Genomic DNA, 27,167 nt, shown 5'->3' with positions numbered 1-27,167 from the left:
AAAGGGAAACGTGAAGTCAGGGGGGCAGAAAGGAAGACACCCCTATACCTGGCTTCCTCTGAACTTCCTGTGCGGTGATCTGACCTCTCTCATGGGAGATCCCACCTCTCCCTCAGTGAGCCCACCTAACACAGCTGAATGGAGGGATTCCTGTTGGTGATCTGACCTCTCCCGGGTGGGATCCCACCTCTCCCTCAGTGAGCCCGCCTAATACAACTGAGTGGATGGATTCCTGCAGGCAGAGCCCCTGGACTGTTTGATATTTCAGGGAGCAGAGGGAAGTGCTCCCATTCATTCTCAAAGCTGCCTCTGATTCTCTGGTGACCGATGGCATTGTCAATAGTTGTCTGAAGCCGCCTTCTCCTCACCTCACCCCACTGTGCTGTTTCTAGGTATCGAGAAGCTCCTGTTTCTATCAAGTAGAATGGCAGACATCAAGTGGGGTCAGCTACTTTAAGCAAGTTATACATCTGACCTGTACTGGACCCCAGGACAGGGCTGGTAACAAGTACCTGCATCTACCTGCCTTTTTCCTTCTCCTGTTTCTGAATGGCCCATCTTGTGGGACAGGCCCCTTTCTCTGCTGCCTCTGGTAGAGGATTGCACCTCTCCTTCTTGCGGTATGTGAAGAACATTAGTGGAGGGAGCAGAGTTCAAGCCTACTTTTTGCCTCCTGTCCACTGACTGCTTATCAGGAGAAGACCAGGCCTTTACTACGTACCACAGGCAGGAAACATACAGTCAGCATTCTCAGAGCCCTTGTGAACTCTGGAACTTTAGCCTTGGCACCCACTGCATCCCCAGGGCTGGCTGACATTGCACCCCATTTGGAATCACCTCAGGGATAGCGCTAAAGCTAGCTGACTGGCTCTTCCAATGCTATTTCTCCCCTTAATTTCGGGGAAACAAGAGGCTAAAGCTTTTAATGCACCATGAAATCTTGCCCCCTTTGTTTCTTAAATCAAGCACTTTCTAGTCAAGTGAAAGACAAAAGGTGCAGCTAATCAAACATTCAAATTTATGTTGGGTTTAGAGATTAGATGAGTTGGGCAGAACCAGAAACCAATTTCAAAGCATATTTTACCACTGAAGTGTATTTTCTGCCTTTTTTGCAGCATGGAGCTGAGGAAAGGCTCTGGTCACTAGGGAGCTGAGTGGAGGGGACAATCCCATGTGCTTCAAAAGAGTATGGGTTTAAAAGGGATAAATTATTAGGTATTATTGTCATCAAGGAGTTCAGCATGAAGGCTGCACAGTGGCGTGGACTTGGGGGGGGGACTGTGTAACAATGAAAGAATTTTTCTTTTACTTTTCAAAGAGAAAAGCAAATTAGGGGGGAGGGGTAGGCAGGGAGAAAAGTGCAACAATGAATGAATGGGAATCCAAAGCCTCTGTAAACTTTCATTAAAATAAATAATAATAAAAAAGAGTATGGGTTTGGGGCATGAGAAGTGGAGGTAAAGTCATGCTTGGGATTCCCCAGGCAGGAGACTGAGGGACACACACACACACACACACACACACATGAGAGGGGCTAGGGGAAGGAGTGATGTAGGATTAGGGGTGAAGTCTTCAAACAGGGGAGAGAGACTGAAATTTTAACAAGAGACTGAAAATGATGCCTGGGCCATATAACTGGGCTGTGAATCCACAGGAGAGCCCCACCACAGGGCTTCTTGTCTGGGTGCCTCACCAACCATGTCCACCACACTGCTGCCTCCATCTTTGCCCACTCTCCACTGCCTGGCTGGCTGGCTTCCTAGAGCTCATGGCAGCAGCACTCCACGTGAAAGCCTTAGAATCTTAGCAGAAAGGTTTGAACATTTGCCCCAAGTTTGCATATTCCCAACTTCCTTTTAGACTAGGCCTAAACCTCCATACACAAAACCCTGGCTTGCAAAAAGGTCTCAGCTCCCAGACATCCTGTGCTGCAGAAGCAGAGGTGTCTGGGAGCGACACTTACACAGGCCCAAAGGGAACCTGAAAGAGGGCAGACAGTCAGGACGGGGACTCAGAGACAGAATGGGGGGTCACGGAGGCAGTGGAGGCGGCAGTGGAGGCTGCTGCAGACGAGGAAGCCATGCGAAGGAGGCAGATGGAGCGGCGCCCTCTGGGGGCTGACGGACGGACAAGTTGGTGAATGCACGATGGGGCAGCTCCCCACAAGCACAGTCCACAGGGGCTCCGGAGAGCCCGGGCGGAAGAGAGACGGCCGGACAGCACAGATGGGTGGGACATCTGTCTGAGGACACAAATAAAGTGGAAATGGTCAAGGCAATGGCACACGGAGCTGGCAAAGGACAGACCAAGTACAGCAAGAAGAACAAGAACAGGCAGCCTCAACTGGCAGAGGGGGGTGAGCAGTGAGCCACGGCCACTGTAAGGGCTGGGCAGTCTGACTGCTCCCCGTCCCCAGGTTCACGGAGGGGTGGACTTAGGGGACCTTTTCTGGTGTGATCATGTGATTCCTCACTGAAGGAGAGTGGGTTCTGCAGGAGTCTCCAGGGGTTTCTCCAACATCCAGTGAGCAACTAGTTAGGGAAAGAGAAGGTGAGGGCCAGCCCAACAAAGCATGTGTCCAGGGACCACGGGCAGCACTGCTGGGACACCCGGTCAAGGACGGGGGTTGAGACCAAGTGCAGAACCTGAGGCAAGCATCCAGTGGGGGCGAGAAAAGCGAAGTCCACATTTCACGTGCTTGTGACCGCTGGGTATACGGGCTGGCTGACCTGGGCGCTCCTGCACTTTCCTGGAAGGCAGCCCAGATAAAGCAGGGGCCGGGCTCTGTTGTTCTGACTTTATATCCAAGGCTCAGCCACTAGTTCTTCAGTTTCCTTGTCCAGACGCGTGGGATGTAAGATGCTGTCTTACAGCATTGGTTCTCAATAGGATATATTCTGAAGTTATCTCGGAAATACCTGGAGACATTTTTGGCTGTTCTAGCTAAAGGGGAGCTCCTGGCATCTTGTGGATTGAGAACTAGGGGTGCTGTACATGGTAGCCTACACGACAAAGATGTGTCCTGGCCTAAATGACAATCATGCATGGGTGAGAAACATTGCCTTCAAGGCACTGTTAATGAGGTAAGAAAGCATTTAAAACTAGGAACACTATAAAATATAAGGTTCTATTACTGGTAGAATGGTTTCTTTGATTCCAAGATGTTTTGTCTAGAAAATGCCATCTTGATTTGATGGTTACTTCACCAGAAAGCTCTGGTGGCCCAGTGGTAAGGTGTTGTGCTGCCAACCCAAAGGCACGCAGTACAAATCCACCAACTGCTCTGTGGGAGAAAGATGGGCAATCTCCTCCTATGCAATTTACAACTTCTGAAAACTTGCTATGAGTTGGTTCCGAATTGATACACCTAACAACAATAACAACAACAACATCTCAAATAAATAAGGAAACAATCACAATGAATGAATGCTGACTTTTCCAGATGTATCCTAATGACACAAATATCAAGACATAAGGAGGAAATGTACATTTTAGAATCAAGGAATTGGGCACCACTGTTAATGTGGTCACTGTGGGTGATGGGACGCCAGAGTTCTTACAATGACTCTTCCAGAAACACTGCCAAAACACTGGCACATTCTTGGTAACAAATAAGGAACAAAGTTGACCTGCTTTTGGGGCACCGGATATCTAGAGGTCTTGTGTGTAGACAGATGGACAGATTGACCTCCTGCCAGCCAGGTGTAGCATGTGAATGCCCCTGAAATACTTTTAAAATAACAGTGACAAAACAACACAGACTTACTTTTTCAGAGCTTCTCTCAGATTCTTAAATCTGCCCTCTGATGACACAAGCTTTTGGAGCTTATCAATCAAAGCTTTTGTCTAGAAGGAATTAGAAGCATTTACTCACACACAGTACATGTGGAGGCCCACGGCTCTGGCCCACACTATAGCATGCTTCCCTTCATGGCTCAGGTGAAGGAGATGAATCTTATTCTTTTTGTCTTGTGCAGGGCTGAATGGTTTTGGGGGACTTTCTGGGCCTGCAAACCTTATATATGAACAACTCTGGGGTCAGGTATATATCTCCATGTGTCCACACTCATGCACGTATCTTGGAAACACATGGACGTAGGGTGTGAGGAGCTGAGCTTTAATAGTTATCCTCAGATCTTGGGACCTGGACTTGGCAGGCAACCTTTAAATGCCTGAACACAGAGGAGAAAATGCTTGGATTTTCACGATCACAATTTTTGTCATGAACTATACTCAAACAATGAGATTTTCTTCTTATATTTTACTTCTGTATGCCAGGAATACCACTCAAATACAAGAATCAAGACAAGAGGTGGTCGATGATCATCAAAGACAGAAAGGCCTTACTGAAGAAGAAATCCTACTTTAAAGGCTCCTATCTGCTAAGTGACCAAGCCAAGCTGTGCCCACCTATTTGCTCAGAACAAATTTTCAGGAAGCTGGAACTTGTCTAGAAACAGTTGTGTATTGTTGAGAACACAATGATCTGGTCTGACTTCATTCTCCTTTCCCTGTGTGGCCTGAAGAGGAACTGCCTTTCCCTTTGGTGGCCTTAGTTCTCTCATTTATACAACAGTGACATGGGCCAGTGACCTCTTTTTTGGTTCTGCTACAAAAATCCAGAATGTGGCCAGGAAACTCCGATGGATGATGGTGGTGTATCATGTGCTCAGAAGGGCCCTTCAACCTGCATGGGTCACAGAGGCCAAGCAGATGCTAATTATTTGGATAAAATTTTTATCTAAGAAATCTGTCCATAGGAAATGGCAATCGAGCTCATCATTCTTCGGGAAGAAGAGATTAGTGTTCTTCAAGAGGAAAGTAAAGACAAATGAACCATTTAGCCCATTATCAACAATGAGAAGAAACAGAGCCAGGAGCTTAGGAAAGAACAAGAGTCAGGAAAGCCACGCTGGGTCAAGGATGGACGCTGCTGCTTTCATGAGTTACCTGGGGAAACCAGGCTGGCCCTCTCCCCAGGTCCCAGTTTCCCTCAAGGAGAAGGGGAAGGTGAGAACAATCTCCCCCTTTTCTTTTCCACCCAGACGCATGCTTTAACATGGCTCAAAGCTACATATAGGTCCTTTTCTGGGTTTCATCACTTACCCTTGGTGAACTCATGGCCTACTACTATCACTTTGCTGGGCCTCATCTTCCACATCTGGGAATTAGGAGGGTAGGCCCAGGTATGCCTGAAGAGCAAAGCTGGTTTATATATTCTACAATTACGTGCGACACAGAAGTGGGTCAGGAGGGCTTGGCGGCCAGGTAACCCTGGGAGAAGCTTCACCATGCTTAGAGGATATGAAAATGTACATTGAGAATTCTCTCTAATGGGTTTTCCAGTGGACACCTGGGAACAATTTGTTAGCCCTTAGCTGAGTAGACTTTGATTCTTTCTACATCCTAGTGTTTATCTGCTCTTACCTACTCCTCTCTGGGTTGTCAGTCTAGGAAGTAAGCTATGTGTACTTTACAGTTTTCCCATCTGCTGCTTATAATGTATCTTCCAAATTAAATCAGTTCAGTAATTTTCTGGCCAGGCCTAGAATGTCCAGTCACAGATGCTCACAGGACATCTGTCGATCTTGAGCCCCTTTGGAGTAAGGGCATCAGCAGGCTAGAATATAGAGATCCTTAGACTGTATCACTGAAGTCAGGGACAGAAGAAAGAATCTTAATGGAGGTAGTGTCAGGAAGAAAAGTGACTGTATGGTTTCCCAAATACTATCCCTTCTTGTTCACTAAAGGGAAGACTTTAGGATGGTCATGGCTATTCCTTCTCAAATTCATGAGGAGGGCAATTCGGGAGAATAGGCAAAAGATATTCCTCTTTATAACAAAAAATATTGTTAGCCAAATAGAAGCTTTTGCTTCCAACAAAATATGACTGTTTGTCTCTGGGAGAGGTAAACATACAAAAGGCTATGAATCATTTGTACCATCCCATGGAGTGCCACAGTATCCTGTCTTAGGGTAGTTACATTTTATTTGCAAAGAGGGTATAGATGGGGACTTGGAAGGATACAGACTGGAAGTCTTGAGTCAAAACTGACTGCTTAAACTCCTTTGCAAAGGGCTAATATGAATTAGCTGCTGAGGCTATAATTCAGGCTCTCAAGAAAATGTGGTTATTTTGTTTGATGGAATATATGCAGAGAAATAGTGAACCAACTCTGGCTGGTGATGACCTGGTAATGACCGTGGTCCCCAGAAGCCCTTGAAGCCAAGCATTATACAGATGTGAAACTATAGCACAAGCTGAGATGCTAGGAGAAGCCATCAGTGCTCAGGGTCTTAGAACCTCACCTGGATGTGCTGTCAGAAGCATCTTTGATTACTAAACTTGACCAGCCAGGCCAGGTTCCTGTATAATGTCCTATAGTGCAGGCCAGCTTTGAAGGCTAAAGTCACATGCCTTGATCTCTAATTGCCCTCAATTTGTAATCTTTAAAGGAAATGCAAGATTTCACACAGCCAAGGTGATTCCTCCAAATTCCATTTAGAGAATGATGACAGAGAATGAAGCCAAGAAATTAATCAGTCAATCTCCAGTGTAAAGTGGAGCCTGATCTTGAAGCCTTTGGAAAAAGATAACAACATCTAGTTGCTATGGGGAGGGCAAGCAAGTCAATGGCTGGGAATGGATCCCTCAAATTGCACTAGCCTTGTTTGAACTAGACAGGCCTAGTGAGCCTAGATGAAAGGCAGGCTCTGAAGCAGCCTTGCTTAATTTCTAACATCAGGAGTTCACAGTATGTGCCATATGTCGCCAGAAGTCCCTGCAGATCTGAGCTCCTCTGTTCCCAGCCACTATTCTTTGCAGGAACCCACTAACAAGAGAGGCATCTTCCCCTGATTCTAGTATTTCTGTGTGCCAAGAAGTCTAGCCTTACTTGGAGGCAAGACCAGAAAAATGAAGGTGAGTGTTCCAGAAGTCTGCTGCTGTGCTGGTGTAACAAGCTTGAGCGATCAAAAAGGCAAGGGAAAGAGAAGCACAGATAACTCAGGGCCATCTTGAGTTTGGTTGCTTATTCAAGTAGGAGGGATTCGTGGACCATCCTGTTAGCTGGGTAGGATGATGACCTGTCATTGTCATGAGGGGGTTAATGAGGAACAGGTGATGAAACAGTCCAAAGAGGGAGATGCAGTGTGTAAATCCAGAGTAGTCGAGATGAGGTAAGACCTATGGAGATACCAGACCCCACTCCACCCACCTGAAGGACTACGGAGATGACTGCCAAATAAAGTGTTCCTGGAGGCTTTCTAAGTCGAGTGGTGGTCCTTCTCCTCACCTCCGCCACTCATGCAGGCTTGGGTTGGGCATCCACCCAGCGAACTAAAGAAGTTACCTAAGTCCTTCACTGTGCATTCTTTGTAGGGGAGCTGCCCTCTGGTAACCTCAGTGTGTAGAACTTTATTAGCAAGAAAGAATCCACCTTATGGTTTTCCAAAACCATATTCTGAATGAATAAAGATCAATCTCACATTTAAGATGATCCGCTATCCAATAGACAATAAAGGACCATTTAAATCTCTGGTGGCCAGAAAGGTGGATGGAATTAGAATTTTAAGAAGAGACATGCAGAATTATTCGCCTATTGTCTTAGTGACCCTGCAGATCTGGGTGAGTATAAAAAATAGTGAAAAAGAGAGTATCACTTTTTTCTCCCCTCCAGCTCAAGGAGGAGAGTGTTGGGATCAATAATCACTGTCCAAATATATCCCACATCGGTTATTATTTAGTTGAGAATTAATTAAAGTACTATTGATCTCAACACCACAGCTTGGGCCTGATACCTCCTCCCAAGTGATAAAGGAAAAGAAAATGTCTGTTTTACTGGGGATTATTGATCTTCAGCCCTTTCACCCATCTCTGGACATCCAGTGACCAGATCTCTGGTCTCCTGGCCCTATCTCCAACGTGGTGCCAAACTCCTGTGCGTACCTGCTTAGAAACTTTGAGCCACGTCTTTTTGAGTCGGAAGATGGCACTCCGGTTCATGGATGAGGTGATCTCCAGCACGGCATTGTAGTTGTGTAAGCAGCGGCAAATGTCAGCAACAGCCACCCACTTCTCAATGGCGCTTACCCTTGCGTTGATGTCCTCATTGCGGATTATTTCAGAAGCAATCAAGTTACTGATCTTTAAGCCAATGCAATAAGACAGGGAAAAAGTGAGAGGGGATGAGTATTGTTGACATGTTTGACCTGTTGACATGATGACATGTTTGCTTGAATGAAAATCCCAAAAGAAAGAATTAGAAAACTATTAGAGTAAATAACAGAACTTTATAAGGTGGTTCGCTAAAGACTCAATATAAAAGAAAAAAGTTCTATCAATTATAAGTAGAAAATACAACGGGAAAAAATATCAACAACAGTTCTACATCACCTAGGAACTTAATAAGAACTAAGTAGACATGATAAAAAGTCATGAAAATATTTTAAAGGCTTAAACAATGAAGAAAAAGAACAGCTTTTTTAATAGGAATGTAAAGATGTAATTTTTCTCAAAACTAATACATGGAATGCAGTACAGTATAACACATAAAAGAGTTTTCTGAGAACTTGACAGAGTGATTACAAAGTTCATTTGGAAGAATAAATAGTTAAAATCCTCACGCTCTGAAGTTTTTCTTCCAACACACAATTAGATCTTGGATAAGGCATACATTTTAAGACATTACTGCTTCCACATTTAAGGTAGAAGAGGACTTTTTCTCCTAGCTTTAGTCCTGCACGTGCGTGCGTGTGGACAGAGAGAGAGAGGAGAGAGAGAGAAAGTCTCTGTCTTTCTCTTTCCTCGCTGGACCTATAACAGTCCTGGAGGAGGTAGAGAATAGGAAGCTGGAGTAAGAGTATTCATGAATTAGGATTATAAGGAGCTGGGGAAGCAGGAAGTTGGACTACACTTTCAGATACTGAAGAAGAACCACTTGCTCTGAGGCTATTTTTCCACAACTGCATTTTAAGGGGATCTCGAATTTTAGAACTGATGCAATGTGGAAGAGGTGGGAAGGCTAAACTGAGACACAAATCTTTGAAAGAGGTGGAAATGATCTTTAGATAGGAGTGTCATCCCTAGGCTACCAATAGATGCAGAAGCAAATGCTCTCTGGGGGGAAATTAAAAGGAAAAACAACTCCATTTCTACAAATTAACACCAAACAATAAGCTTAAAAAGTTAGCAAATAAGAAAGCAAAATATTCTGAGGGTGAACAGTATAAAGAGGAAAAGATTTAGATTAATAAGAACTTCAGATTTTGAAATTGTTCCAATACAGAATATGAAACAGCTATGTAGGAAAGACTTAAGAGGATGATGTTGTTAAGTGCCATCGAGTCTTAGATGACTCATAGCGACCCTATGAATGAAAGACAGGAGCACTTGTACAACTTTTATTGTTCCTCCAAGTTCATAGAGTTTCTGGAGGCAAGCTATTTCAGAAGTGGATGGCACTCCTGCTTCCAGGCTTGTTTTAATCAGGGATCTCCACCAAACACTTTCTACCATGGGTCACCATTATCGTATTTGACACATCAGTGTCACAGTGTTTAGCATCACAGCAACCATGAGTTACCTCTGTACAGCAAATTGACAGACCAGTGCTATACCACTTAGAGGATGTAATTATAAAGAAAAAGACACATAAAGAACCATTAAGGATATTAGATGCATTAAAAAAAATTATAGCCTTGAAAATAGAGTTATTGAAACAAAAACTTCACTTGGATCAGCAAAACAACAGATTATACATATTAGTTAACTAGACATATTTGCCCAAAAGACAACAGAGATGAAGCAATAGAAAATATGACATATTAGGAGACATGAAAATATGAGAAAATTTAATTGTGCTTTTGAGAGTAGAAAATAAAAACAGTAGAGACAAGACTGAAAGTGATAATGGGCATACATCTGTGGAAAACATAAACCTTCAGATCCTAATCAAAACCTGGGGGCCTAGTGAGTAAGGAGTTGTGCTTCCAACCCAAAGACAAGCTGTTTGAATCCACTTGCTCCTCTGCAGGGGGAAGATGGGCAGTCTGTTCCTGTGTGATGTCTATCCTCTGAAAACCCACTGGAGGGTTGGCTATGAGTTTGTTTTGACTCGATGGCACACAACAACAACAACAACAACAACAACAATCAAAACTAAAAAAAAAAAAGACCCCCCATGCCTAGAAACATCAAAGAAAAACAGTGAGATACAAAAATCTTTGAAATATTTATAACATCTTACACATTTCAGTAACATCTTAAAAGCAGCTGAGGGAAAGAGCAGATCACTTCCAAAGAACAACTGTTAAAATGACATTAGCTTTACAACAGTAATTCAGAAGACATGAAATAATAGTCCTATAGTGTTGAGGGAAAATGCTTGCCCACATAATATCATGTACCTAGCACAATTATCCTTTAAGAATGAGGATAAAACTGCAGTATAAATTGGAGTTAATTCTGTCAATTGTATCAAGTGAATGATCTGGTTTATATAGATAAATATACAGATAGAGATAGATATTGATATATATCTATATAGATAGATATATATTATAGATATACAAGATACCAACAATTGGATGGAGTAATTTCTTGACAAGTTACTGCAAAATATATTTAAAAAGAAAAAGTAAGAAAGAAAAAAGATCGAGGTAAAAAAATCAGGACGAAAAAGAATTATTCACAGATAAAAACTGCAGAACTTTACCACTAAAAGAAAATTTATATATTTTTAAATCATAGGAATAATTAAAAAATAATTTATATTTTAAATGAAATAGACATCAAGAAGAACGGATTGATCAAGGGGGAAGGGTGGAAGCAGAAGGATGTGTGTGGGGAATTAATCATGGGGTTGCACAATTTGATGGGTGCGGGACTAGGGAAATGTAAAGAAACTGGTGTGAAAAACTGCATTAGAATTTTGTAAATAAACTAATATATTAAAAAAGAAGAGTGGATTCAAGGATTATTTACAAATGGTATGAGATTCAAGGAGAAATGAGAATACAAAAAAGTATATATGTTATAAAAAAGAAAAAAGTGTATATATGTTATAATTCTTAATTAAGGCAACGATTAAATATTTTTCCACAAAACAAACACAAAATGCAAACAGCTAAATATAGTTAATTAATTTTTCAAAGAACAAATCAGTCATATATACACTTTCAGAGGCCTGAGGAAAAGGAGTATTTGTCAACTCATTTTTTTGAAGCCAGTATATCATATATGACTCAATCAGAAAATGATAATATAGAAAAGAGAAACTATACAACTATTGTTTAATATATCTGGACCATACTGAATTGTCCCTGGAATGCAAGGATGGTTGATTATTAGAAATACAACACAACAAAACAAAAACCCCTGCCATTCATCACATCAGCAGGCTAGAGGAGAAAAATCATTAGCTCGTCTCAACAGATGCAGAAAATGTAATAAAATTAAGTACTCATTTATGAAAAAAAACTTATTAGCAAATAGGGAATAGAAAATAGTTTCCTTAACTTGTTAAAGAAACAAGTATTATTCTAATTGGAGAAATATTAAAAACAAGGCCTTTAAAATCACAAAAGGACTCACTCTGTCCATTCTCATTTAACACTTTCCTGGTCAGGGTTGGGACTGCTGCTACTCTTGTGTGTGGCTTAGTCAGAACTGGCTCATAGCTGACCCTCCAGTGGGTTTTCAGAGGGAGTAAATCACATGAGAAGAGAGTGACCATCCTTCCATGGAGCAGCTGGTGGATTCTAAACTGCTGCTGTTGTTAGGTGCTGTCAATCTGACCATGATTTACAGCCACCCTATGAATAACAGATTGGAACCCTGCCCTATCCTCCTCCACTGTCCCCACTCCTGCATGACACTGTGTTAATCCATCTCCTTGAGGGTTTTCCTTTCTTTTGCTAGGATGAGGCAAATGGGTCACCAAGGGTGCAAATGCTCCCTAAAGTTTGTGCTTGCCTCATCTTACACCTGACTATTTAATTAGCCCATGTCATTCAATAAGACAAAAGGTTTGCAAAGACACGAAATAAAATTGTGCCAGGGAGAGATTAAAAAACACAGTTTCAGTCTTCTATGATAATCACTATCCTTAAGCTGCACTACTGTGTATCTGAAGAGAAAAAAAAATGAGACTTCAATAGAGATGGTCAAATGCCAAGTAGTTACAAGGCCAGCGTCTGAGGCTGAATGCATGGCTTCAAGAGGGAGTCCTCCTACCAGATAACATTGGGGGTAGAATTTTTCCTCCTGAGTCTCAGTTTCTTCATTGTAAGACTAAAAGAATGACATGTGATGATGCCTTTGAAACCCTCAGCATGGTGCCTGGTAAAGGGTAAAATAAAATCGGTACAGGTTCACTTCAGATTCTTGTCTTTGACTTACTTGAGTCTTGGGCATACAATAGCACAGTAAAGGGAGAGGTATAACTTTTTTTGTTGTTGTTCAAGTTATGTGTAAGTTGTAGTGTTCAAATTGTGGGTACAGTGCAGTCCAATTCAGTCTTCACTGTGTTTCCTGGGAGCTTGTTACATGTGGGGTCAGTTCTGCTGCTCTGCTCATGAGGGAACACATTCATTGGATGCTGAGAGCTGGGAGGCTCCGTGGGTTCCTCTCCAGGACTTTGTCTTCTTGGGGCCGCTCCCAGGATGCAGTGGGCATCCATGCATGTGGTTGACTGATGTGTCCCTGGCCAGGGCATGGGGACAAGTGGAATCATGCTCCCCCACCTCCGGTTATCAAAGGCTCTTTACTTGTGTTGTTGATTAAACTCAAGAGAACAGAAAATCTCTGCACGGCAGTCAAGAGGCCAGAAGTGTCTCTGTGGCTTTAGGGGTCAATTCTAGGCAAATCTGGGGAAGTTGCCTTGGGAGCTTTTTGTCCTTTCTTTCTGCTGTGGTGGTGTTGCAATGAATGGCCAGGAGCTTCTGCAACAATTTATGAACAATCTGTTCCCTTCTGGAGCTTCTACTCCAACAGCCACAAATTCTAGGGTTGATGTGAAGCTTAAATGAGATTATCATGCATGTAAAACACAGTGTGAAGTACAGGTAGGAACCAAGGTCAAGGGATTTACTGTTAACATTAAGGAGTCCTGGTGGTGAAATGGACTAAGCCTCAGACCACTTACTGAAAGATCAGTAGTTCGAATCTACCAGTTACTTGGCAGGAGAAGGATGAGGCAGTCAGCTTCCATAAAGATTTACAGCCTTGGAAACCTGTAGGGCAGTTCTACTCTGACTTAGAGGATCATATGAGTCACAGTCAACTCCATGGTAGTGGGCTATTACTTTCACCAGATAACTTTGTGACTGATCCCTGAGTCATGCTTGGAAGTAGGGCTGGACCAGAGGCCCCCAATTCTCTGTGGTTCTCAAGTTCCCCTGAGTGGGAACTCTGGAAGTCAGGGGGGGGTAGTGGTACACCCCTGCTTCAGTGCCCTAATCAGCCAGTCCAGATGTTCCAGTTCCATGGAACCTGGGGCAGAGGAACTAGGAAAGGGAGGAGAAGGATGAAAAACGCAGATACTGGGGTATTCTGATTCCACTCAGGGACACTCGTGAGACCTTGGCTTATACTTGGACTTGCTTATTACTCAGTTCTGTGGTCCTGGGTCTCTTTAATGTTATCAGTGGGATCATCTTACCCAAAACGAAAGGCAAGAAAGGAGGGTGGTATTTAGAAGATCTCTTCCTGGATGGTTGAACCCTATAGTCCAAAGTTTAGCAGACTTAGAGGACTTCTAGGTAATGCACATATTGGAGACAAATTGTCATTTTCAAGTCAAAGACAATATAAAAGACAATATAGAAGTCTTACTTGCTACTTACCAAAGCAGCTACTTCAAGCCACAGTCTCAGGCCGTGGGTGAGGCTCTCTAGATGCTAGTGCTGGGCTAAGTGTCTATATGATTGTCCCATTACTATTCATTGACTTCCTCATGATCAGCTCCATTTAACAGGAGAAAAAGCTGACTTAGGTAAAGCAACCAGCCTAAAGCCACCCAGGTGGTGGGGCTGGAAAGGACCCAGGTGGGACCTAGAGTGTCAAGGGTCCTGCCAAAGAAAATATGGAACCTTCTGCTCCATACTCACATCATTGAAGTGCTTAGTGGTTTTCATGATGTAAGGAGTCCTTTCGTTCTTTTCGAGTTTCATCCAGCCTTGTCCAAAGAATTCCCTATGGGAAGTAAGGGGAAAATACTAGATCAGATGATGAGATTGGGTTTGCCTTTTTGATGATTTTGTTTTACAGACTGAGGTTGTCATCTCTGGGTGAGAAGAGGCCCTGGGTTCAAGGTTAGCTTTACCATGTACCAGGTGTATGGCTTCAGGCAATCCCTTAATATCCTTGGGTCTTAGTTTCCTGTTTCCAGACAAGGTTATTGTAGGAGATGAAACAAGTTAAGATATGAGAAAGTAGCTCATAAACTATGAAATGAAATGGGCACATAAACTATGAACTGTGCCGGATACACTGGGTTTGTTCTGGATCTTGTTTTCTGACAGGGGAAGTAATATCTTACAATCACTTTGTAGCAGATGGTCTCAAGGGACCACTCTTGTAGCAGTTGACTGGAGGGAGAGAGGCCACAAAAAGGGGTCAGGTAAAAGGATTGACCAGCCTGCACGTCAATGTAGCCATGACTTCATGGAAAGTCCCAGACAGTCCAAACCTCCTAGAACTTCCTCATTTGACCACAGCTGAGAAGGGCTGGGCCACGGAGGATTCTGCCTCTCCTCTTAGAGGCAGAAAAGTCAAGAACTGGGAGATGTGGCAGGTTTCCAGAATGATGCTGTGCTCCACTTAGGGAGGGTGCTTGAGTGTGGCTGAGGGGATGGGAGGTATGTAGAGGCTGGGGTGGGGCACCTTCTTGAAAGTAAGGACAGAAAGCCTGAAAATGACACACCTTCTTAGATTAAGTGACTCCACTTCCAGAAGGCTATGCTAAGAAAAGATCCAGAAATTCAGAGGAAATGATTTTAGTTATGAGGATGTTGACCACAGCATTAAATACTAAAGTGAAAACCACCTCATAGCCTAATGCAATGTTAGGGAATACTGTGAACGTAATAAAAATGGGTTTTACAACAGACTTTCAAGGGAACAAAAAAAGAGACGAATGAACTGGGTGGGGGAGGGTAGAGAAAATAGTGCAACAATGAATGAATGGAAATCCAAAATCTTTGTAAATGTTCATTACAAATTATAAAATTTAATTAAAAAATGGGTTTTACAAATACTGTCTTGGCAATGATAGAAAAATAAATATGAGATTATTTAAATGTTATAATTACAATTTACACTCTTGGTAACAGCAGCCAGGAAATCAGGAGACGAATTGCATTGGGAAAGTCAGCTGTGAGGGACCTCTCAAGAGTACTGAAGTGCAACAACATCAGGCTGGAGACTAAGGTGTGCCTGATCCAGGCTATAGCCTTTGCCATTACGTGCTATGCATCGGAGAGTTGGACAGTGAATAGGGATGATAGAAAGAGAATTGATGCCTTTGAGTTGTGGTGCTGGAGAAGAGTGTTGAATATACCACGGACTGCTAGGAGAACAAACAGGTTTGTCCTGGAGAGGGTGAAGCCAGAATGTTCCCTGGAGTCAAGGATTCCAAAGCTTCGTCTGACATACTTTGGGCATGTTGCAAGGAGGGACTGGTCCTTGGAGAGGGACATCATGTTTGTCAGAGTGGAGGGATGGCAAAGGAGAGGAAGACCTTTGATGAGATGGATCGATTCTGTGAGTTGAGTGGTGGGAATGAGTGTGTTTGAGATGGCTAGGTTGGCACAGGATAGAACGGTGTTTAGGGCTCTTTGTACATAGGGTCGCTATGAATTGCAAATGACTCAATGGCACATAACATCAACAACAACAATAATTACAATGATATTAAAACAATATACTGAAAAAAAGAGGATAGTAAAAATATTTGGGGTGATTAACATCAGGCCAGAGCATGTAACAAAATGCAGAGCTGCCCTCAAAGCTTGCACTTGGGGTCTTCGGACTGTAGACACACAGGCGCACGCATATCTGTGTGCACGCTGGTTCACATGATTGTGTCATACACAGCATATACTCATCTCCCAACTTATCTCCAGAACAGGAGCTCAGAGTTAACGCCACTTCTAGAAAAGTATGTGTGTGAGACTGAGAAGCGATCTTCCCTCACTCCTGTAGACAGACACATGCATATCCCCCCGTCCCCTCCAATTGTGAAGAAGGCAAGAAGCGGCTCTGGGACTGTACAGTGCATGCTTCAGGGATGTTTCCAAAGATGGAACCTGGAGGGAGGAAGGAAGAGGGGGGCCTGGTACATGCTCCCACTTACTCATAGGGAATCTTCTTGAAAACGAGGTGGTCCAACAAGGTCAGCTGCTCTGCGATCTCCAGGGCTGAGTGGTTTTCAAAGGGCTCAGCCTTCACACCTTCAGCCTGAAAGGAACAAGGTCTCTGATTAGGTCCATGAAGGATACTGTGGATGTTTGGCCATTTCTCTGTGGAAATCTCAGAATGGACTCCAGTGAGTGACTCCTTGTGTGCCATCAAGTTGAAACCAACCCATAGCTGACCCTCCAGGAGGATTTTCAGAGGCAGTTAATCACACGGGAGTAGACTGCCTATCCTTCTCCTATGGAGCAGCTGGTGGACTTGAACTGTGTGCCTTTGGGATTGCAGCATAGATTCTTAGCAGTAGGCTACCAGAGCTCCCTAGTGGTGACTAGACCTGGATGAAGGTTACTGAGAAGTCCTCCCAGTAGACCAGGACGTGAAAGACGAAGGAAAAGGGATGAAAGGAGCCAAGTGCCAGCATTTTCTGATGCAGTGTGTGTACACTGAGTGTGTATGCTGCTTCATGAGGATCACCCTGTTTAGTTGACATGCACCCTGTAAGCTAGCTTTCATTACCTTTGTGATATAACTAAGAAAACTCAGCCCCAAAGAGGTTAATGACTCGCTCAAGTCCCTCAACTGTAAAGGGGCCGTGGAGACTGGACCCCAGGCCACCTGACACTGAGTGATGTTTTACATTCCTATCAGGTGCTGTCTGGATCGATGACTACATGGATTATCTTTACTTTTAAACTCCATCAGTAGGTGTGGAGTCACAGTTGTGATCAGCGCACACAGTATCAGAGGGAGCCTTCTGGCCTTGTCCCAGTGTTACCGTGTCTCTGGCCCAGGCTCAGTTGTGACACCACCTTTAGGGAGTCCCCTATTTGGGCCTGTTGCCTGGGAAAATCTTCAGGGTAACAAAGCAGTGTCCACAGCTAGGATTAAATTTAGATTGGGGGTGTTTGCAGGGCCCCAGGGAGTGGAGGCTGGAGGGAGCTGGATAAGGAGTGGGAAGGGACCACCACTGTTCTAGTCATTTTTGGATGATCTTTAGCAATATTTTGCATGCATGTGATATTAATGATATTGTTCAATACTTTCCACATTCTATTGGATCACTTTTCCTGGTAATGGCAACAAATATAGATCACTTCCAGTCAGTTGGCCAAGCAGCGGTTCTCCAAATTTTCTGGCATAAACTGGGGAGCACATCCAGGTTTATGTGTGTTAGCTAAAACATGTATCCTCTTGATTCTTGGGGTCTTACTTCTTTTGACAGCCCCTTCAGTGAAGCTTGAATAACTTCTATCATTATTGTTGGTTTTTGTTCATATGGTACTTCCTCAAATTTTTCAGTGTTAGCCAGTTCTTTTTGATACAGTGACTCTTGTGTATTCCTTCTACCTTCTTTTGATGCTTTCTGTATCATTCAAGATGTTGCCCATAGCATCTCTCAGTATTGCAACTTAAAGCTTGAATATTTCAGTTTTTTTCAACTTCAGAAATGCTGAGCTAGTTCTTCCATTTTTATTCTCCAATTCCTATTCTTAGTGCATTCTGTTTTAATACATTGCTTTGTCTTCTCAAGCTGCCCTCTGAAATTTTTTATTTGTCTCTTTTATACCAGAAAACAGAGTCCCAGGCTTCAGGAAACTCTGGGCTAAGGAGTTCCTAGTCCAGTGAGCAGAGAAGGGACAGAGACTAAGAAAACAGAGCAGGAAGCATCCAATCCTGACTCTCCCTGTGTCAGGACCATTCTGACAGTCAGTCACCCAGAAGAGGAACTAGTGAGGACAGAAGGCTAGATGCCCGAGACAGTATGGGTGTGAAGACACTATGCCTTTGAAGAAAGACTTGTTTGGGTGTGGGAGACATATGCTTCAGAGGAAGATGAGTTCTCAGAAGGATCAAGGTCATATAGGGACAAGAGCAGCAGGGCCTTTTGGTTCCTCAGGATGAGGTCCCCCTGTGTGCTCACAGTAAGGAAGCCCCCAGTCTTTGAAGCAGGTGCGTGCAGGCAGGCAGGCAGGCCTTATTCATTTGTCATTCCTCTGCTGGGGTGTGTGGCTGGGCCCAGGAAGGCAGACCTATCAAGGGCCACTCTTAGCTTTCCTTGTGGTGAGATGGGGGTTGGGGTGGGGCACAGTCTAGTGGTCCTGGCTTCTCTGACTGAAGGCCTGCATCAGCCTCCTGACCTGCAAACCACATACTAAGAAGAAAGAGGAGGTGGCTGCATCTGCTCCCTTTTTTGGTGGAAAAACCCAGAACCCACAGCTTCTTCCTCCTTTTGTAGACATACAGACTTCCCAGCAGGAGGCCTGTCTACTGAGGTCTCCTGGGACCTCCTCACATGGGGCCCACCCTCTTGGGGGCAGCTCAGTGGGACTTTGTTCTGGGCAAGACCGAGGCTGTTCAAGAAAGAACAAGAGGCCCTCATGCACTGGAGAAGTCAACAACCTGCCAGGCCCAGAATGGCAATGTGCCCAGAGTACACTCAGAGGCGTAGGTGGGATGTGGCAGGTGGGGCACGTGCTTGGGTCCCCACTCAGCAGTTCTGTTTGTCACGGGAGGTTCCATCTCCAGCGGTGAGTGATTGCTCTGCAAGTAAAGCCAATTGTTGTTGACCCCACAGGCTGAGTGTGGTGTGTTCCCCTTCAGGGCCCGCCCAAGTGGTGCTCTTCTTTCTCAGATTTAAGCAGGGTCTGGTGTGGGTGTCCGGGGGGGGAGACATCAAGAGTCTGCAAGTTCAGGTCCTACGATCCTACACACTCTACTTCAATGCCCAAGGGGCAGGTGTGGCTCACTGGGTGCTGCTCTCAGGGGGCAGGTCTAGGCTGGATCGTGGGCAGGATTCAGACCTGGGTCCTCTTGCTCTGGAACTGGTTAGTGGCCTCACCTCAGTGTTGGATTATCCAACAAGGGAAGCACAGATTTATTTGTGCTTAATAATATGTAGAGAATAATCTCACACAGAGTCACCAGACAGGGCCTCATGCTTACCCAGGGGATGGAGGGCAGGCTCCCAAAGCCAAAAGGGTTCACTGGGAGGTGAGGGGAGTGGTGAACACTGTCCTAAATCCTTTCTGACAATCTCTAACAGACTGGAGGTCACTTAGTTTGAGAAGTGGGCCTGCCTGGGGCTGAGAGGCGGTGCTGTCTGGACGTCTGGTGATGGTGGTGAATCAAGGGAGTCCATTGTGAGCATTTGGGCTCCATGATGTCAAGGCTGAGGGCTCTGGGATGGCTCATGGTGACATTTCAGGGCACACACTGATGGTCTGGGAGCAAAGTGACTCTAGCCAGGCATCTGTAGTTTGTAACCTGGCATTCCCTGCTGAGTGTGCGATGTCTCCAGGGGCTCATACCCTTGTGGGGAGGCCTGACTCCCTGGGAGGAGCTGATGTGAGGGATGCACTGAGCCCTGAGCAGAGTGCCAGCTCTGCCTCTGTTTACAAACATGCGTCACCCCTTAACCTTCCTGAGCCCCAGCTGTCTTATCTGTGAGATGGAGACTGAGGTAGAAACTTGCATTGTTTGAGAAGCGTGAGTCTTTAGGGGTCCAGTCCCGTGCCACAGGGACCCTCCACCAATCACTGTTCTTCTGCTTCTCCCTCTAGTGCAGGAATTGAGCAAGAGCAGGAAGGACAAGGGGATGGGACTCCCGGGGGTCAGACAGGTCAGGAGAGGGCTGAGGAAGGACAGCTGTGGCTAGAAGGAGAGGGTGAGCCTGGTTTACCATCTGTGTGATCTCCTCCAGCGTGATCTGGTTGTCGCCTGGGTCCTCCTGGGTCAGGGTCCTGGGGATGAGAAAGCACTATGAGTCTGGACTTGGTCCCTACCTCTCTCCAGAAGCCTCTGCCCCAGCAAGACTGTGTAAATGCTCTCAGAGCTGTTTCATGTCTCCGGTTCTCCTTATATCATCCGTTGCCTCCATTCTTTTTTCATGGACTTTCTTGGGACTCGGCTGGCTGGCCTCCTGGGGAGGGTCCCATCCAGGAGGGGGTCACTTTCCTTCAGGACTCAGCTGGCTAAGCCTCTGGCTGAGGCCCCTTCCCAGCTCTCCCTCAGTTCCTCGGTCTTCCACCATCTCAGCCCTGGTCATGTTCTGTTGGGCCAGCTGTGTGTTCGCCTGGGTGGGGAACCTCTGAGGCCAGGTGTGTGTGTGACCATCCTGATGGCCCTGTCCCAGGAGGCCGTCCTGGCCCTAGCGCCCGAGATTCTGGATTACCTGATGATGTTGGCCGCAGCCTTACGCTCCTGGGTCAGGAGCTCCGGGTCGTGCATGACCTCCTCCAGAAAGCTGATCACCTTGCATTTGAGCTCGTCATTGGTCTCAAAGTCCTGTGGGACAGTGTGATGAGTGGCCCTGGCTCTCGTTTTCAAGCTGCCTGGCTATGGTCCTGGCCAGGCCAGGGGAAAGGTGCTGAAGTTCCTGTCTCTGCCCACAAATGGCTCTGCTCCATTTTCCTTAGGCACCAGGCTAAGCCCACAGACCAGCCCTTAGTCAGCTGTACCTCTCAGTCATAAGGGACATACCTATTTTGTACCCTGATGCAGACAGAGGTGAAGGGTCAGATCCTGTGTCTCCTCAATGTTGTTGACTCCCCCTTGAGGGATCTACTCAGAGCCTTCAGAGATTATCGGGCAGAACCCCCAAGCTCCTCCCTTCTGTCACCCCACTAATGACCTCATTTTGCTCTCGGGGGTGCCTGGTTCCCAGGCCAGTTCCCTGTGGCCAGCAGCAACTCCTCCTAGGGAGGCCCTGTCTTCAGCACCCCCACCTGGGGAGAGTTCCACCTGAGGAAGGTCCCACCTGAGGAGGGGCTCACCCACCTGTGAGTGCTTGGAGACCCAGTGGCGGAGCACGTTGAGGACACGGTTGGTGGCTGCTCTTCGGATCACGAACTCCTTGTCTCCATTCCTTTGGTCTGGGGGGAACCCTGGCAGCATGCATAATAGAGGAAGAGGGCCGTGAGGATGAGGAAGAGAGCTTGGCTCTTGTCTGCATTCAAATTCTGTATTGTGTTAGGCTGGGCTGCCTCGGAAACAGCTGTGGGCCTGGGGACATCAAATATCTAACAACACCCAAATGCTGATCCATTAAGACTTCTCAGTGGACGCAGTCCATAAATTCCCGTCTCCACCAGGCCTCCCCATATGCTCAGGGGGTTCTGGAAGATAGAGGCAGCCCCCCTAGACAGGGCCACACCATCTCTTCCCAAAGACCGGAGCCTCTCCTGAAGGATCCACCTGGCAGAAGAGGGAGGTGGGAGGGACTAGTCCTTTCTGCGAGGATGAGGGTAACAGAGCATGGATCCTGAGGGCAAGGGGCTCTGTTTGAAGCAGGAGTAGAAAAGGCGGATGAGTGGAAGAGAAGGGACCTCCAGGCAGATGGGAAAGAATTAGTAAAGACTACAGGATGGGCCGAGGAGATGAGTTTGAAGTGGCTGGAGGCTAGGGCTGGGTGTAGGAGGCAGTGACATGCCAGACCAAGCGGCCTAGGTTTTATCTGGCTAGAGATGGGAGCTGAGAGGTTGGGGTTCTGGGGTGGAGGGCCAGGATGGGGTGCAGTGCTAGGCAAAGAGTGGCAGGATGATGGGGGCTGTGACTCAAAGCCTCAATAAATGGGAAGGCCGCCAAAGTCTATGCAATGACATAAGAAGCTTGGCTTCCAGTTAGTGATAAATTAGCTCTTTCTGCTATGAGTTTCATATCTGAAGGGGTAAATTTTTGGGGTTGAGGCTGTAATTTCCATTGGTGACCTCCCCTTGACATGGGCCTCACAGGGTGGGGACTACCTAGGGGAGAGCCTTGAGGATGCAGAGCACCTGTGACATACCTGCGCTGGCTAAGGACATCCTCCGATACTTCTCCTTGTTTGGGGTGCCCTCGTTGGCTCCCGCCGTTGCTATGGCGAAGGCGGAAGCAGCAGACAGGGCACTGCGGTTACTGTCCAGTTCTCGGCAGGAAGTCATGACAACACCATTATTATAGGCAAAGAGTGGGAACTCTGTGGAGAGGATGGAGCCATCTCTTAGCTTTTCCTGGTCCCCATGGGCTCATCCGCATGGTATGATGGAACGTGCACTGCACCAAGTCTGTTTACCTGGGGCCAAATTCTAATCCCTGCCTCACTAGCTGTGTGTTCCTGGGTAAGTTACTTAACCCCTCTGAGCGTCAGTATTTTCTGCTGGATAATAGGGAAACTAATATCCATTTTTAAAAGTCTTAAAGGTTAAAGAACAAAGATGAATAGTGAGTGAAAAGCTACATAAATGCCATTAAGTATTACTTCTATTAACGACAATAACTATTACTTTATAGTGGTAATAGTAGTAGACTCCAGAAAACTTTAGCTTCATCTTACAAGTTTCTGGAAATAAATTCATGCTCTGTCAGGACAAAGTAGGGGTATTTAGGCTGTGAGGAGCAAACGGCTTATTCTTTGATTTGTAAGCTATTTTTAAATGAATTTTTTTAATGCTTTGTTTAAAAAAAAATCCAAGATGTACATCTGAAAATTGGATCTCCATAGCTTCTCTTTTGTGTGGCTTACAGGCTATGGCACGGCTGCAGTTTTCTTCTAAAGTTAGGTGACCCTGTAACCTATCCGGTTTCTTCCGAAGGCCTGGATAGTTGGGGAATTCGGGATTCAGGCTGTGCCCTGGCTTTGGACGTGGGAGTGGGGCCCCGAGGAGGCAGAGGCAGCCACCCAGGGAGCTGGACCCCATGAACTCCCGCTCCACCTTGAGTATCTCCAGGCCCTCGTGTGTTGAGGTGCTTGGTGAGAACTGGAGACTACGATGACTTCTAAGGACCTTTCAGAATCATGAGTCTGAGATGCTGGATGAGCAACATCACAAATGTCCTAATCTTTTTCCTTACTTGACAAATAGTCCCTCTACAAGGTTGTCAAGATAACTAAAGGGCCCAACAGAGTCTGACAAGGACCTGGAGCTTAAGCACCCTCGGAATCTGCATTGTCTATGAACAAGACTCTGGGTCTGCCTGCTCACCTGGTGGATTGGATGCATTCTTATCTGAAGATGGGGTCCAGCTAGGTCGAGTTGAAAAGTAGGGCCCAGGCAGCCAACACTGGGGCCCTCACCATCTCCTCAGGGCTATGGATTATCAAGATTATTGTCCTTAGGACTCACTCTTGAAGCTTAAGGATACCATCCACTGACCTTGCCTGTACTTGACCTACTGCCCGCTCCCAAGCTTGATCTGACCCATCCTCTAAGGATCTGTGTGTAGGTCAGGGCTGGCAACTTATACCTGAAGAATTTTTGCTTTTGGTTGATTTTGGTGTTGTTGGAGACTTAGTTGGTGAGGTCTCAGTATCACCATCATCACTCTGGTTTTGATCAGTGTCTGACTCCTCCCTCATGGAGACTTCTGAGCCTGGGCACAAAGAAGGAAACAATTTTACTTTTCTCCACTATTCATTGATTTTGACATTTTTGTCTATTAATTATGGATGCCAACCACATTAAGTTTGGGGATATGCCCATTGATCAGTGTTTAACAGCTTTATTTGTGGATGGACTTACAGGAATCTTTCATATACTAATGAGCACTGTCCACCTCCTAGATGACCTGCTGTCGTCGAGTCCAAATCCTAGTGACCCTAAGGACAGAGCAGAACTGCCCTGTAGGGTTTCTAAGACTGGACTCTTTACAGCACTGGACTGTCTGTGCTGTCTCCTGAGGAGTGACTGGTGGGTTCAAACCTCTGATCTTCTCTGATGGTTCATAGCCATGCAGTTTACTACACCACCGGGATTGCTTCTGTGCTCTTCCCACACTCCTCAAACTTAATGTGCACGACTGGGGCGGGGGTTTGTTAGAATGCAGATTCTCATTTGGGGGCTTGGGTGGGACCTCCCAGGCGACGTTCACATGGTGGGTGCAGAGAGCATACTCGGAGTAGCAAGGTCCTAGTTAGAGTGACCATCCGTCCCCGTGTGTCCCGGACATTCCTGCTGTTTCCCTGTTGTCCTGGTACCCTTGGCATTCCCTAACGTAACATGGTTTGGGCAATCAGCCACAAGGGGAACCCTCAGTGAGATGGACTGACAAGACAATCACAGTGGACCCACACATGGTCACCAAGAAGGTGGAGGACTGGGTGGTATTGTGTTCTCTTGTACAGAATGTTGCTTTGAGTTGGAACCAACTCAATGGCAACTAACAACAGCAATCTTGGGAAGAAGCTGATGAATTATATTCAGAGTCTAGCTCTGGCACAGAGAGATCTTGGTCAGAAACCTTGAGCCTCTCTGGGCCTTGGTTCCACAACTACAAAATAGATGGAAATAGAATTGACTCTTTGGAGGACCACACACACACACACACACACACACACCCCAGACCCAGATTTCTGATGGCTGTTCTGCATTCCATTTCATAATGTGACAGCCTGGGGTCCACTCAGGGGAAATCACTTTAGGTTCATGTCAGATGGATTCTGTCCCTCCCCCCAGTCTCCACAAGGCTCCTGTAATCTGCATCTGCAGGATGGCATCTGGGGCTCTCTGGTGGGCCGTTCCCTTGGTTACTGACTTTCAGCTGCATATGTCATCCACACACTGTGCCTCAGTAAATGTCACTTGGCAAAGGAGTCTCTTGGGGGCTTGGCCCTTCCCCAACTGTGACTTCTGCTGGGAGTGTTCTCTGTCTCCTCTCAGAGGGGGAGTGATGCTGACTGTCTTCAAAGTCTTTTTCAAAGGTCTCCTCCTCAAAGTCTGGGCCTTCTGACTAGCTCAGCATTGTTATGGATTTGCTTTTAAGTGGCTGTGCATGTCCTAACCAAGACAGACATTGGTATCTTGATCAGATTTAAGATGCAGCCACACCATTCCACCCCCACAAATGCTCTTCCAGAAGGATTTTCCAGGAAAGGGTCTGCTCCAGTATTATCTCCCCCAGAGCCCATGTCTCAGGTACACTGAGTTTCAAGCTATTCCCTGAACATACAATGCTGTTCCTTGCTCTTCAGTCTTACAGTCTACTCACTTGGTCCACAATGGTTTCCCTCCCTCTGCTGGAGAAACCGCGATTGAATGCACCCTTTAGGAAACCTTTTGTGATTTACCCTCACTTCTTGCACTATGCCCCTGAAGCACCTCTCTACCATGACAGGAATCTATGTCCAGGTGTTAGTGTCTGGTCTGGCTTCTCAACAGACTGGGGATCCTGGAGGGCAGGAATGAGATCTGATTCTGTTTCTGTCCAGAGCCTTGACTGCAGCTGGGTGCAGAGAGGGTGTTCAGGCTATGTCACTACATAGATGGGTGACAATGCAGGACTCAGGATGCAGCTGCAGACAGAGCAGGAGGAGCTGATAGTCATCTAAATAAAGCATGGCGATGCCCTGCAACTGCCTACTGGCCTCCCTAAGCCTGGGCTCCCACATGGGATTCCCTGATAACCCCTCTGCAATGCCTGGATGCTGTACTGCTTTCAGGTCTGGCTGGGCCCCTGAAACCTTTTCTCTTTTGTCCCACTGGAGCTCCAAGGAGCAGCGCCAAGGCCTAGCTGGGTTGGGCCAGGTGGCTCTGCCCTCACGGCTACTCACTTTGCTTGCTGAGAATTGAAGAGTCCTCAGTCTTCTCAGTAGTGGAATCACCCTCATCTGGAATTTTATTGGTGAAGCTGCTGGACACGTAGAGTTTGCTGGTGTCCAGCGTGGCCTTGCTGAAGGGCGACATGGCTGAGTACATGCTGGTATAGCCATTGGAGTTGCAGCTGAGTGCGGCCAGGTCAAGAGCCTTGCCACCTGTGATGATGGGGATGTTCAAGGAGAGCTTCCGTCGGCGGCTGGGAGACGAGGTCTTGGTGATGGACAGGGGTGGTGGTGAGGAGAACTTGCGGGTGGCGCGTGGGGACTTGGGAGGGTCACCATACAGAAGCTTGTTGTTCTGGCCGCTGGCAAATAAGAGCTCCAGAGACCTGTGCGACAGGGGTAGAAAGAAATGGTCAGGGCAGGCCTGATGATGCCCAGGCCTGGGTGAGCCTCCTCTGTCTGCATACAGTGAGAGCAATGGCTCCCTTACTGTCACCATCCCCGAAGCATGCACTAACTTTCTGAGCAGACCAAAGGTCCTTGGGATGAAAGCTTTATGGTTAAATATCTAAAACACAAGTTCCCTGTAGACCAAAGCTCCTTGGGATGAAAGCTTTATGGCCAAATGTCTACAACACAAGTGCCCTCTTCTTGACAGATGAGGTGGGCCACATGAGACTTTTGTGGTATATCTAATGCTCCCTCTTCTGTCCCAGAGGTATTAAGGGCTCTGCATGAATCCAGGCTTCTGTGAAATCTCCCTCCATCTCACACAAGGGCCTGGTTTCAGCACTACACTACCTTCATTCTTACAGAGCCCCTGAGGGGTGCTGTACAGAGGTTCAGAGATGGGAAAGGACTCTATACCAAGAGGGAAGGAGGGCTGGAAGAGCAGTCTCCTGGCACTTTACCGTCTTCCTAACAGGGCCTACAGCTCAGGGCTTGGCGAGAAATAGGCTAGGTGTTCTTAATATTAAAAGAATAGCTCACATGCACTGACTTTGCTGGCTCTATGCTACCTTATTTCTTTCAACTCTCACTTCCTACAGAGAGACCTTTGGTGGTTTAGTGGTAGGGAGTTGTGCTAACCTAACCTAAAGGCAGGCAGTTTGAGTCTACCACTGTTCCTTGGAGAAAAATACAGGGTAATCTCCTGTGTGATTTACAGCCTCTGAAAACCTGCTGGAGGGTCAGCTATGAGTTGGTTCCAATTCGACGGTTGTTGTTGTTGTTATGTGC

At 46.1% G+C, this 27,167-nt stretch overlaps 1 protein-coding gene across 1 annotated transcript in view; it reads right to left on the bottom strand.

The window, feature by feature from the left end:
* RASGRF1 (Ras protein-specific guanine nucleotide-releasing factor 1) overlaps positions 1–27,167 on the bottom strand; it is a 157,912-nt gene that overhangs the window by 14,298 nt on the left and 116,447 nt on the right. Inside the window, exons 15-24 of the mRNA XM_006888251.1 lie at positions 25,941–26,314; positions 23,639–23,764; positions 22,200–22,370; positions 21,194–21,300; positions 20,589–20,701; positions 20,097–20,157; positions 16,356–16,459; positions 14,110–14,194; positions 7,949–8,146; positions 3,767–3,846 (exon numbers count right to left, since the gene is read on the bottom strand). Of these exons, the coding sequence (XP_006888313.1) occupies positions 3,767–3,846; positions 7,949–8,146; positions 14,110–14,194; positions 16,356–16,459; positions 20,097–20,157; positions 20,589–20,701; positions 21,194–21,300; positions 22,200–22,370; positions 23,639–23,764; positions 25,941–26,314 (1,419 nt within the window). The remainder of the gene's footprint in view (positions 1–3,766; positions 3,847–7,948; positions 8,147–14,109; positions 14,195–16,355; positions 16,460–20,096; positions 20,158–20,588; positions 20,702–21,193; positions 21,301–22,199; positions 22,371–23,638; positions 23,765–25,940; positions 26,315–27,167) is intronic.

This window comes from Elephantulus edwardii, unplaced genomic scaffold (genome assembly GCF_000299155.1).
Source record: "Elephantulus edwardii isolate Elephantulus edwardi_28Jun2011 unplaced genomic scaffold, EleEdw1.0 scaffold00066, whole genome shotgun sequence".
Classification (NCBI taxonomy): Eukaryota; Metazoa; Chordata; class Mammalia; order Macroscelidea; family Macroscelididae; genus Elephantulus; species Elephantulus edwardii.
Note: the sequence above shows the minus strand (reverse complement) of the source record. Positions and strands in the feature narration are given on the sequence as shown.